At 30.9% G+C, this 12,324-nt stretch overlaps 1 protein-coding gene across 4 annotated transcripts in view; it reads left to right on the top strand.

The window, feature by feature from the left end:
- Shprh (SNF2 histone linker PHD RING helicase) overlaps positions 1–12,324 on the top strand; it is an 84,528-nt gene that overhangs the window by 33,470 nt on the left and 38,734 nt on the right. For all 4 annotated transcript variants that reach the window (XR_007109410.1, XM_047557719.1, XM_047557720.1 and 1 more), the window contains 4 exons: positions 3,369–3,457; positions 5,194–5,286; positions 8,421–8,528; positions 9,484–9,626. Coding sequence is in view for 3 of the 4 variants with exons in the window: in XM_047557719.1 (XP_047413675.1) it covers positions 3,369–3,457; positions 5,194–5,286; positions 8,421–8,528; positions 9,484–9,626 (433 nt within the window). In the remaining variant the exon portion in view is untranslated. The remainder of the gene's footprint in view (positions 1–3,368; positions 3,458–5,193; positions 5,287–8,420; positions 8,529–9,483; positions 9,627–12,324) is intronic.

Genomic DNA, 12,324 nt, shown 5'->3' on the forward strand with positions numbered 1-12,324 from the left:
ATTATAATCAGTCACAGAATGTGCCCTGGACCTTTTATTTCAAATCAAGCATTGATTTATTATTATGCTGCATCTTGCCTTCCTTATCAAATAAATATTTATAAATCTCAATATTGAAACTCACAGCCAAAATTTTTTTAAATGCAGTGATATAGTACTTATAGGTTGTCACAATAGTAAAAATAAATTTCAGCTTTCTCATCTTTATTTTAAAATTACTTTCCTCATTCTATGTTATTATAATTCAAAAACTTAATGACTGAATTTCCTCTCTTGGCCTTTTTACTTGTCTCCCTCTCAGATTTTATTGTTGCCTTTCCCTGCTGTGAACTTAGGGCTCAGGGAAAAAAACAAAAACAAAAACAAGTTTCTTCATCTGATCATTTCAAATAGTCACAATTTTGCAAGATCAGTATGTAGTTGTTTCTACTCTGCAAAGTATAATACTGTTGCTGGACAGAAATGACACCAATACACTCTTCAGTTTTTACTCCATTCCCTCTGTAGTCCCTTGTCTTGTCTTTGTTTGTATGAAATTATAGCTACTGGTGCTAATTATTAAGAGGAATCCCAATGTGAAAGTTCATTAACATAGGATATATACACGGGATTTATTATAAGTATAAACTGGATTGTAATAGATTTGCTGCTTTTCGTTTCTATTGCTTAATAGTATGCTGTTACTTAGTAGTATTACTTAATAGAATGTTAAACAGTACCCTTTTTTAAAAAAGTAGCATTACATATTTAACTTACATAATTTAAACTTTTGTAATATAGAAATCTGTGAAAATCTAAATGTGAAAAAAAATATGAAATTAATTTCCAATTCTAGAAAGATTTGCTTGTATTAAATGCAGTCATATATTATATATAATGCATTTTCTTAGGTCTTAATTGACTGTGGTATTAAACACCAGGTATCATTTCAAGTTTGAATAATGTGGTTTCTAAAACAAATATTCTTTGGAGAAAATGAATTTGACCAGTATGAAATCTACTAGTTTGTTTACTAAGAAGTGTTTGTGCCATCATGTGGCTTTAAATGGGTTTTTCCAAAATTGGCTTAAATGTGTATAATTTATTGAGTATAACATCTTTTGTATCTTCCTCATAAAGCATGTCTTATTTTAATAAACATAAAAGTATTATAGTGAATAGTTCAAATTCAGCTGATTACATTTTAATTTAGTTACTATAACTTCTTTAAAAGGTTTAGTAATTACAAAGAAAATTATGAAGAAAGACTACCATAAATGATATTGTCAATAGTAATCAAATCCATATGTCCAGTGAATAACATTAATCAAGACTCTTGAAAACTAAAAACAAAAGAAAAAGTCACTGAAAAGAATGAAAAGAACTCCTACACTGTGTAATATGACTTTATTTTTGTTAAAATAGTCTTGCTCATTGAAGAGAATAGAAATTGGTTGCCTCTGCAGTCCTGTGAAAATAACGTTTTGGAAAACTTTATATTAGGTAACTGCTAGAACTAGATATAAAACAACAGTTTAGCTTAGCAATGTGTATGTACATAATCCATTGAACTGTTCACTTAAAACTGGTTAAAATGAGAAACTTTATATTATGTATATTTTATCCTAATTAAAAATATATATATCAGCTTTAACAAAAAAAAAACTAAAAAAAGAAAGTGTATATATCACTATAGAAAACTTGTGATTATCCTATGTTCATGTATGAATACATGACCAGTGTAGTTCCACATCATTTACAACCACAAGAATGGGAATTTATACTCCATATATGTGTAATATGTCAAAGTACATTCTACTGTCTTCTATAACTAAAAAGAACAAATACAAAAATATTTTTAAAAAGCTCAAATCAGAAAAAAAAAAAGAAGAAAGCTTGTGGGTATGTGCACAATCCTAAATAAATGATATGCATAAAACTAGTTCAAAGTTTTAAACCAAAAAAGCAAGTATATTTCATAATCTGGGAAAAAACATTCTTGACAAATAATTGGAATAGGTGTAGAGACTGCACCTTTTTTTTTTCCTATTTTATGATTTTGCCACTATTAGATATCAATTTTAATTGTATTTAATTTATCAGTTCTAATTTTTCCCCCAAGCAGCAAACAAGGTAGATTTTTTTTATTCAGGCCATCAGAAATGTTTCATTTTTCAGTGTTTCAATTTTCTTTGCAGTGTCAACAGAGTTTTTCTACAAAGAGCCAGATTATGAATATTGTAGGCTTTGAGAACTCAGCTTTCCTATTGTAGTGCAAAAGCAGCAATGAACAGTACATGAGTGAACATAGTTGGGTTCCAATAAAACTTTATTCATGGATCCTAAAATTTAATTGCATTTAATTTTCATATTTCACAAAATATTAACCTTTTGAATTTTTTTTTTAACTGTTTAAAAATGTGAAGACCAGACTGGGGTCATAAGTGGTAGAATAACTGCCTACCATGCACAAAGCCCTGAGTTTTTTTTTATGACCCTTCACCATAAAATTTTTTTTAAAAATTAAAGTGTAAAAACTAGTCTTACCTGATAGACCCTATAAAAATGCAGACGGTCAGATATATGACCCATGGGCTGTATTTTGCCAACCTATCCTTTAGTATATACTTTTTGAATTCCATTATTTGAATGATCTGCTGATTATAAACAAAAGAAAACTGGCATACTTCAGACTTTTGTGACCAGAAATGGCAAGATTTTTAAGTTTTCAAAATGTAATTTTTAAAGAAAAATTATTTTGGCCTAATACTGAGAACAATAATATCTATTGAAAAGAGTATAGATTTTTTCTTAAAATTATGTGTGGATTGATCATAGTATTTTAAATATTTGTTTATAAAGACCTATTATTACTACAAATTTGTCCTTAATTTCAAATCATATTGACTTCTAATTGGCATCCTTTAACTTCGAGAAGAGGAATATGTCTAAATTAAATGTTAATCCAGAGTTTGTTTTTCAGTACAATTTTTAAAAACATTATAAATACATTTGTTTGCAAATATATGTGACTATAATTTTGAGAACATTAGAAGTATAGTCAAATTATCCTATGGAATTACAAAAGGGAAGTGTAATCAGCTTTTTTTTCCTTTCTTTCTTTTTTAACATTGGGACCATCACTGATGCTAATTTCCTTTATTAAAAAAAAAAAATAATGTGTTATGGGATTGGTATGTGACTTAGTGGGAAAGCACTTCCCTAGCCATGCTCAAGGTCCTGGGTTCAATCCCCAGCACTCCCCACTAAAAAGTTATAATTATTAAGCTGTATATTTTAAAGTAGATGTTTTTAGATGATAGATAACCAGGTAATTTTGGGAATTAAATATGTGACTTGGTTGTTTCAAATACATTTTAATTCTTTAGGTGAGTATGCCTTGGCAGCAGAACTATATAGAGAAGTGTTGCGTTCGTCAGAGGAGCACAAAGGAAAACTCAAAACAGATTCACTTCAAGTGAGTAAAATTAAAGTTTTCAAACATGTATTCTACTTATTTTATATACAAAGTAAATTTCTGAATGTTTTAGAGAGAGCAGAGGGTAGTAAATAGACTCATAATTGTTAGTGATGTAGCTCAGTATTACTCCTTTTAATAAGCACTAGCATGATTTCTGTTTATATGAAAGTTTGATAATCACCACTCTTTCATCTGCTTGGACCAATTTTGACTGAAATCTATTAAGAAAAACCTATAATCTACACCAGAAAAATAGCTCAAATTATTTGTTCTTTAAAGAGTAGGTCAGATTTATTATTTTTACATATCAACATCAGCATATTTAGTCACAGGGTCTTCAAGGAGAAAAGGAGTTACACTCATGAGTGGAACTGACAATAATAAAAACTTATTCAGTAATTTTTAGTTTTTAGAGGTCTTTTTTTTTTTAATACCTTTTTTTTATTTTTATGTGGTGCTGAGGATCAAACCCAGTGCATCACACATGCTAGGCAAGCACTGTTACCACTGAGCTACAACCTCAGCCCCTAATTTTTAGAGGTCTTTTAGGGGGGATTTGGATAGTTCAGTTATTACATTTATTTGTCTTTCCCTTATTGGTTCTATGCAGTGAATCCCAGACAAGTTTCTCTAGCTGAATGGGAAAAAAGACCTCTTTTATTAATCTTGGCAAGTTTGGGCTTGAGTCCTAGACTAATTGACTTGTTTGTCATTCAGAATGAAGACCTTGGGACAGGTTTATATGCAATAAAGTGAGATGCATTTGGAGAAATGTGTGGAGGGTAGGGGGAAAAGAAAAAATTAAAGTCAACTTGTATTCCACATGGATAAGGATTACAGAAAGCAGAAGTGCTTGACCTTAAGCACTTGTGTTTACCTCCTGAGAAAAAGAGAAAATATAAAGATATTCTGCTCTTCAATAAAGAAAACAAAAGTAGAAGAGTGAGCTAGAGTTACAAAAATTTGTACCATCACCTATACTCTGTGGCCAGACAGAATAAACCTCTTTAGAGTCTCCATTTACTAGCACCGGATCAGATCTTAACAAAAGTACTCTTTACCAGTCATCCTTTAGCTCTCTTCCCAAGTGAAATGTGAACTTAGCAGCTAGAAGCTGCCTTCACTTTATTTCTTCTCATAGCCTTTGTTTAACTAGCCATACACTCCATATCATAGTGGGAAGTGGATTACATACAATAGAGATATAAATACAGTTTTCTTTATTTTCCTTATAACATCTTCACTTCCAGCTTCTCTCCTTTGTAGCCCATAAGCTCAATGTATCCAGTTCACAACCCTGTTTTATTATGTATTTCTTTATTCTTATTTTTATCATAATATCACTGATACCTGAATATCAGTCATTCAGACTGATTTTTCAGGAGGAAAGGAACCACGTTAGTGCCGTTGACCTTTCTATTCTACTAAAAGTTTTACACTTCCCTCTGTAGACAATTGCATGTATAATATAAAAAAAAGTATACTACATGTCCTACTAAATGCATAGCCATAATTCCTAAGACTTTTTTAATTAAATAAAACTCATGTCATTATGATTTAAGATCTTTACTGTAAAATTGATACAATTTTTCTCTGAAAAAAAAAATTGTACTCAGATTGTTTTTAGAAGGAAAGTAATTGGATGATGTGATCTTAATGTGATTAGTACTTTGTTTGCCACATAAATAGTAGGTCCACTGCATTACCTGCTACTGTCTTTTGTGTGTTTATAGAGACTTCATGCTACCCATAACTTGATGGAATTGTTGGTAGCTAAGCACCCAGGAATACCTCCTACCTTGCGAGATGGAAGGCTTGAGGAAGAGGTAATTACTATTCTGAATTTTTTTCTTCAAACTTCATGCTCTGTCTAGTTGATATTCCTAGGGCATGCATGCAACATTTAAATGAATGTAATCATTTTCCTTTGTTTGTGTTCCAAATCTTGTGACAGTGATTACAGGTGGCAGAGAATGGCAATACTTCATATTATTTTGCTTCTCTACTTTATCTGCTTGCAGATATGTTACAAAGTAACTTTCTTACAAGCTTGTCATAGTTGCATTCACAAAAAATAAAGAAGACAATCTCATGACATCTACAATAGTTTATAGTATATATAAAAAGTTTTGTATTTTCTCTATTTTGTGTATTAAGGTAGTAAATAAACTCAAATTTTCAATGGTATTTCTCTCAAAGAACTTCCCTCTACAATAATATTGCCTCTCATTGAGAGGAGTGATATTATAGATTATTCCATGGTAAATCATTAATACCTTGTTATGGAAATTCTTCCAGAGATATTTTTACTTTTTTAAAGATCATAGAGGAAGAAAAAAGCTAAAATCATAAGAGTAGGTATGGTTGAAATGTATTGAACCTGTAACTGGAGGCTTTATTTGAGTCAAGATACAAAATGAGATTGTATAAGTATGCACAACCTTTTGACTGCACTGTTAGTATTTTAATAAAGTATTTGACAAAGTTATATATTTTATGGTGTACAACACAATATTTTGATATATGGAGACATGTGGAATGTCCAAATTGAGTTACTCTATTCTCATTACCTCACATACATAATTTTTATAGTGAGAACCTTTAAAATACTCTGAAGAAGATTCAAGTACGCACTACATTGCTACTACATTGCACTACATTGCATAACTGTAGTCATTATGTTGCATAACAGATTTTCCCGATTTTATTTCCCCTTTCTAACTGTAATTAGATCAACATCTTCTCAGGTTCTAGACCCAGTAAACACCATCCCATTCTCTATTTTGTGAATTTGAAATTTTAGATTCCACATGTAATATCATGGCACTTATCTTTCTGTGTCTGGCTTATTTCATTTAGTAATGTCCTCCAGGCTCATCTGTGTTGTAAATTAAAAGAATTCCTTCTTTATGAAGTCTAAATAATATTCCATTGTGCATATATGCATCATATTTTCTTCTTCCATTCATTGGTTAATAAACACTTAAATTGATTTCATGTCTTTCAATATTGTGAATAATGCTTACTGTGAACATGCAAGTGCACGTGTCTCTTTGACATACTCATTTCTTCTCCTTTAAATGTATATACCCAGAAGTAGAATTTCTAGGTCACATGGTAGTTCTGTTTCTAATTTTTTAGGAACCTTTATCCTGTTTTCTATTATGGCTATACTAATTTTTATTCCCCCCAACAGCATGCAAGGGTTCCCTTTTCTCCATATCGTAACACTTGTTCTCTTAACTTGTTGTTAATAGCCATTCTAATAAAAATGAGATAGTATCTCATAATGGTTTTAATTTGTATTTCCTAGGTAATTACTAATATTGAACATTTTTTCATATACCATTTGGTCATTTGTCTTTTGAGAAGGTTCTTAGCTATTTTTTAATTTTTCTTTTCTTGCTATTGAGTTGTTTGCCTTCCTCCTTTGTTTTGGATATTAACCCCTTATCAGTTGTACATTTCGCACATATTTTCTCCCAATCTGTAGAGTGTATTTTCACATTGTTTCCTTTGGTATATTTTTGAATATTCTTTTTTAATGCTTGATGGCAATCTAAGTGTTGAAAGTTTTCAAGTGAAATATCATTTCCAGCACAGGCATCTAATCCTTGAATGTAATCAGTCACTCTTTATCTAAAAGCCTTCAGTGACAGGAAGCTATCAATGAGAGACAGAACATTCTGTTAGTAGGCAGCTCTAATAGCCAAATAATTATAGCCAAAGTATTTTAATAAAAATTAATTGAAAGGTTTTCACAGGGAAAGGAAAAATGCAGCATAAGGAGCCTTCTTACTTTATACCATAATTCCAAGGAGGCTACATTATTACTTTGTCTTACTCTTATTGAATATGAAACCATAGTATTGTCAACCTGAACAAGATTTTAGAATTCATCAACATTAGTCACCTCTTGTGCAAATGAAGTAACTTGACTAGAGAAATAAAATGGCTAGTTCAAAAACATGTTCAGTTGAACTACATGAAACTGCTATTTTTGTGATTTAAATATGGTCAGGTATTGGCAATTTCATGTGGCTCAACCCTTCACTGAGCGAAGCATTAAGACAATTTAGTTGTCTTTCCAGTTTTCCTCATACTATGCTTTATACTATCCTTTGCTATCCTCTCTTAATTCATATAATTGCTTCTAAAGCCAATTGAGTATTTCAATTGAGTGGAAGAAAATGAAAAATTTTCACAAGTTTCCTCATGTTGAGTTTATAAAAATAGAACTTTTCTATTTATAAGAATAAAATAGGTTGATTACTTATGAATTATTCTCTTGAAAAGGTAAGAATTTTAATTCCTTATTGTGTTAGTCTGCTGGAACTTCTATCACCGAATACCACATACTGAAAAACTTGAACAGTATAATTTTGTCTTAGTTCTAGAGAATGGAAGTTCAAGAACAAGATATTGACAAATTTGTTTTTTTTTCCTGAGGTTCCTGTTTTTGCCTTTCAGGAGGCTACCTTCTCACTCCACCCTTACATGGCCTTTTCTTAATGCTTATAAATACCTCATATCTCTCTCTTTTGTCATAGGAACACCACTAGTCATGTTGAATTAGGGCCCTATCCCTATGGCTTTATTTAACCTTCATTACCTCCTTAAATGCCCTGCTCCAAATACAACCACATTGGGAGTTAGGCCTTCAACATTCAAATTTGGGGGAACACAGTTCAGTTCACATTTGCTACTGTATAGTCTCAAGTTTTATTTTTAAACTTCTATAGCTAAGAAACTATACTCATTAAATCAAATAAATAATTCCAAAAGGTATCCTTTGCCTTATACTTCAAAATATTAATGCCCCCTCCTTTTTTTTTTCTCTCTAATTAAAAAAACAAATTTTGGGGAAATGTCTTCGGGGTTTCTTAAATTCATCATAGTATGTTGTTATTTTTTTGAGACCTGGAGTAAAAGTTTTTTTCTATTTTCTGTTTCAACACAGGCCAAACAACTGCGAGAGCATTATATGAGCAAGTGTAATACAGAAGTTGCCGAAGCCCAACAAGCTTTACAACCTGTGCAGCAGACCATACGAGAACTCCAAAGAAAGGTACACTTAAAAAAATGCAGTGTTTCTTGCTTATGTTTGTCTCCGGATATCATTTGGGTTTATGTTTTGTTTAAGCAAAGCTTGGACTTTATTGTTCACCTTGGAACTCTTAGCACTTGGTACAATGACTGCCTCATATCTTACCTTATTTACAGTTAGTATGTCTTTTTTGAATGAACTGATACATAGATAAATCAACCATTTTGAGGTTTTATTTTGTTTCTTTTCATCTCTAGTGGGTGTCTTCTTATCTTGGGTATCTAAGAAGTTATCCTTTAGGGAAAGTTAGGAATTTTGTGACCCCATTTTGATCTTAGATGTATATTTCCAAAATCTTTTAAGATGTTAGAATATTAGAACCACAGATATTTTTCTTATACACTATGTGCCATTTCTCCTTTCTAAAGTTTATTATGAAATCAATACCAAAGTCAAAAGAGAAGACTACACAAATATATTTTTACTTATAATTCTTTAATCAGTTATTCCACATTTTATTTTTCCTATTAATTATGTGATATTTAGGCATATAATTTTGTTAGCTACAGTCATTGTAGATTTTTCATTCAGCAGAATCTAGTTCAAAATTGGTCAAAGAGTAGAATGAAGGCTTTCTTTCTTATGCTAAGAAAGAGACCTATGACCTTTTCATCTATATAGAATACATAACATATTTTTATTTTGGTGAAGTATTTTTTAATACAGCTTTGTTTTACAAGTATTCTGTATAAATTCTCATTCTCCCAGGATAGTCAAGAAACAGTTGTTCTTTTTCTATATGCAAAAGAGGTATTCACCCAATGTGTATAGATGATGCATATTTGTCTCCCATTTTGTAATCCCTTTGAGAATAACATGTATTATTGCTTTCTTTGAATGTTTCACATCAAAAATGGGATGGAAACATAATGAATATTTTTTAAAAATTAATTGATCAATATTATGATTTTTATAGATTCATTCTAATTCTCCTTGGTGGCTGAATGTAATCCACAGAGCAATAGAATTTTCTATTGACGAGGAACTTGCTCAGCGAGTGCGAAATGAAATAAACAGCAACTACAAACAACAAACTGGCAAGCTTTCTATGTCAGAAAAGTAAGAAAATAGTATAAAATAGAATAATTATGTGAGTAATCACCCCAGCTGTTCAGATCATTTGGTGTTAGGAGGAGTATTTAAATATCAGAATATATTGTGGTTATGAGCATCTGGTTTTACATTTTGTAAGGAGTGCATTTTAAACAAAAATTAGATACAAGTCTAAAATAAAGACCTTTTTTTCCATATCTTAGTCATTTTGTATGTTCTCTTTTTAGAGTCTTTTAAAAATCTGCTTAAAATATTTTCTTTGGATATACCCAAAGCCAAGCAAAATTCTGAAATAGGATTTTGTTTTGGAAAATTTCATCCATGATGTCATGATTTCCCTGTGTGATTCATTGTCTTAAGAGTTATTGAGCACCAGGTGCTACCAGTAGGGCCCAGGTTTTTTATTGTGGAATGATTTGCTTCTCCTTTTCTTCCTGTCAACACTATTCTTTAGGTTCTTCAGAGATAAGTTGGCCTATTGATCTTGATGTATAAATGGTGAATAATTCTTTCCAAAGAACAAAGTTGCTCTTTATCAAAAGTACCCTGAGTGGTTTTAATACAAAGAAATGTCTGTGTCTGCTGTGGGAAATTTAAGTGTTATGGCAGAAATATGTTAGTACTAGGTTGGGGGACAAAACACATTATTTCTTATTACCTCTCAGCCTTGAGATTGAAGTTAGTTTTCAGTATGAAGTTTAGCATAAGAATATCTGGGTGTATATGGTCTCATATACTCTTCCAAAAGTTCTTCTGAATGTCTGCTTAAAGAGATATGCCATATTTTTCCCTGTATTTTATTATAGTGATCTTTTTTTTTTTTTTTTTTTTTTTTAACGAACCTTATGGGGTTCTTGTTTTCTGAAATCTATCCAGTATATAAAGTCCTCTTGTGTATATATCCTTTTTCACTATCAAGCCGAAGAATAAGATAAGATTGCCATTTTAGTTGTAATTTATTTTATCCAGTTTTAAAGATATATTCTAAGGTGTTCTTCATTGTGGAGTTGGCCAAGAAAATATTAAAATTATTTTGAAGTTAAAATAACACAGAAACTGCTTAAAAGATGTAAGTTCTCATATTAGAACATTCCTTGTTGAAGTTCCAGGCTGTGAAAGGTCTAATAGCATTTATTATACAAGCATGGTTTCTAAAAACATTACATAGATAGGAAATTACAAAGCATCTTTCCAAATATGTAAAGGTGAACATATAAAACAATTAAAGGTAAGTCAATTTTGTTACCTTACTATATATTCAAAAGTTATTTTTAACACTGTTGTTTGTTTTTATATGAAGTTGGTATCTTAGAAACCAACTTATTCATGTTTGTCTTTTATTGATTTTTGGGAAAGCCTGTGTAGCTTAGTGACTAAGAGCAGAGATGTATTTTTTTTAATCAGACTGCTGAATTCATATCCTAACTCAGCCACCTCTGAGCTCTGTGTCCCTGGAAAAGTTATTTAAATTCTGTTTTACTTTCTCCATCTGTAAAATCACATGGCATTGCTATAAGAAATAAGTGGATATTTGTAAAGCACCCACTTAAAATAGTGTGCACCATGTAGTATGATATATAAAAGTTACCTGCCATAATTATTTTTCTTCTCTTTCATTTAAAGGACTTGGAAGAGAGAACATTGCCAAAACTGATTAAATGCTGATCTGTGATAATATTTTTCAGCCTCATGCACATGGCTCAGATTTGAGTGAGTGGGAAAAAATTTTCCAAAGCTATTTCTTCCCTTTTGAAGACTAAATTTCCAATAAGTTAGAAATGAAAACTTTTTCTTTTTGTGAATAATATCAGTACCTTACCAAATTTTACATAGCTTTTTAGAAATTAATGAGCAGCTCTCCCATGCTGTTACATGTTTTTAAGAAAATGATACAAAAAAGTTAGCTTATAGAAAAGACAAGAGCCATGAATAATTTCAGAAATATAAATAATGAAAATCAAATGTACAGAAGTACTAAAGTGAATATTTTCCACAGGATAGCGTTAGGGAACATTGATGAGATCTTCAGGAGGAAGAGCAGGCTCTGTGAATAATTTTTTAAGGAAAATCTTATAGCATTTCAGGAAGAAGATGTATGTACTTTTAACTTTAAAAACAGACAAATCATCTGTATTTTCCAATTTGTAATTCTTATTATTCTAAGCTTTCGTTTTCATTCATAAATCCATATAAACACATGCATAACTTTTTTCCTCAGTTCTTCCCATCTACAATTTATTAAAATGACGAATAGCATTTTCTGGGATTTTGGGGTATAACTCAGTGGTGCTTAGCATATGCAAAGCCCTGGTTTCAATCCATCCCCCACAAAAAGCATTTTATAAGAAGTACTGTATTTGGTTTTAACTTCTAACTTCTCCATGTAATAACTTTTATTGATAACTTAGAAACCTTAGGCACCTTACTTTGTTGTACTTTATTTGTAACATGAGCATAATAGTAGCTATTGAAATTATACAGGAGAAATTCTTGCCAAAGTGACTGCCATATAGTAAATGCCTTATTAAATTTTTCAATTAATTAATTTTTTTCTTCATAATGAAGAATATGACTCTTGGCCATCTTTCTTCTACATTTTCCCTCTTTATATTTTATCCTGCAGTTACCTCTCTATATAAAGCAAGAATGTCAGTGGGAAGGGGATATTGATAATCATTTGACCTTAAAAAGGAAGAATGTAGCA

This window comes from Sciurus carolinensis, chromosome 7 (genome assembly GCF_902686445.1).
Source record: "Sciurus carolinensis chromosome 7, mSciCar1.2, whole genome shotgun sequence".
Classification (NCBI taxonomy): domain Eukaryota; kingdom Metazoa; phylum Chordata; class Mammalia; order Rodentia; family Sciuridae; genus Sciurus; species Sciurus carolinensis.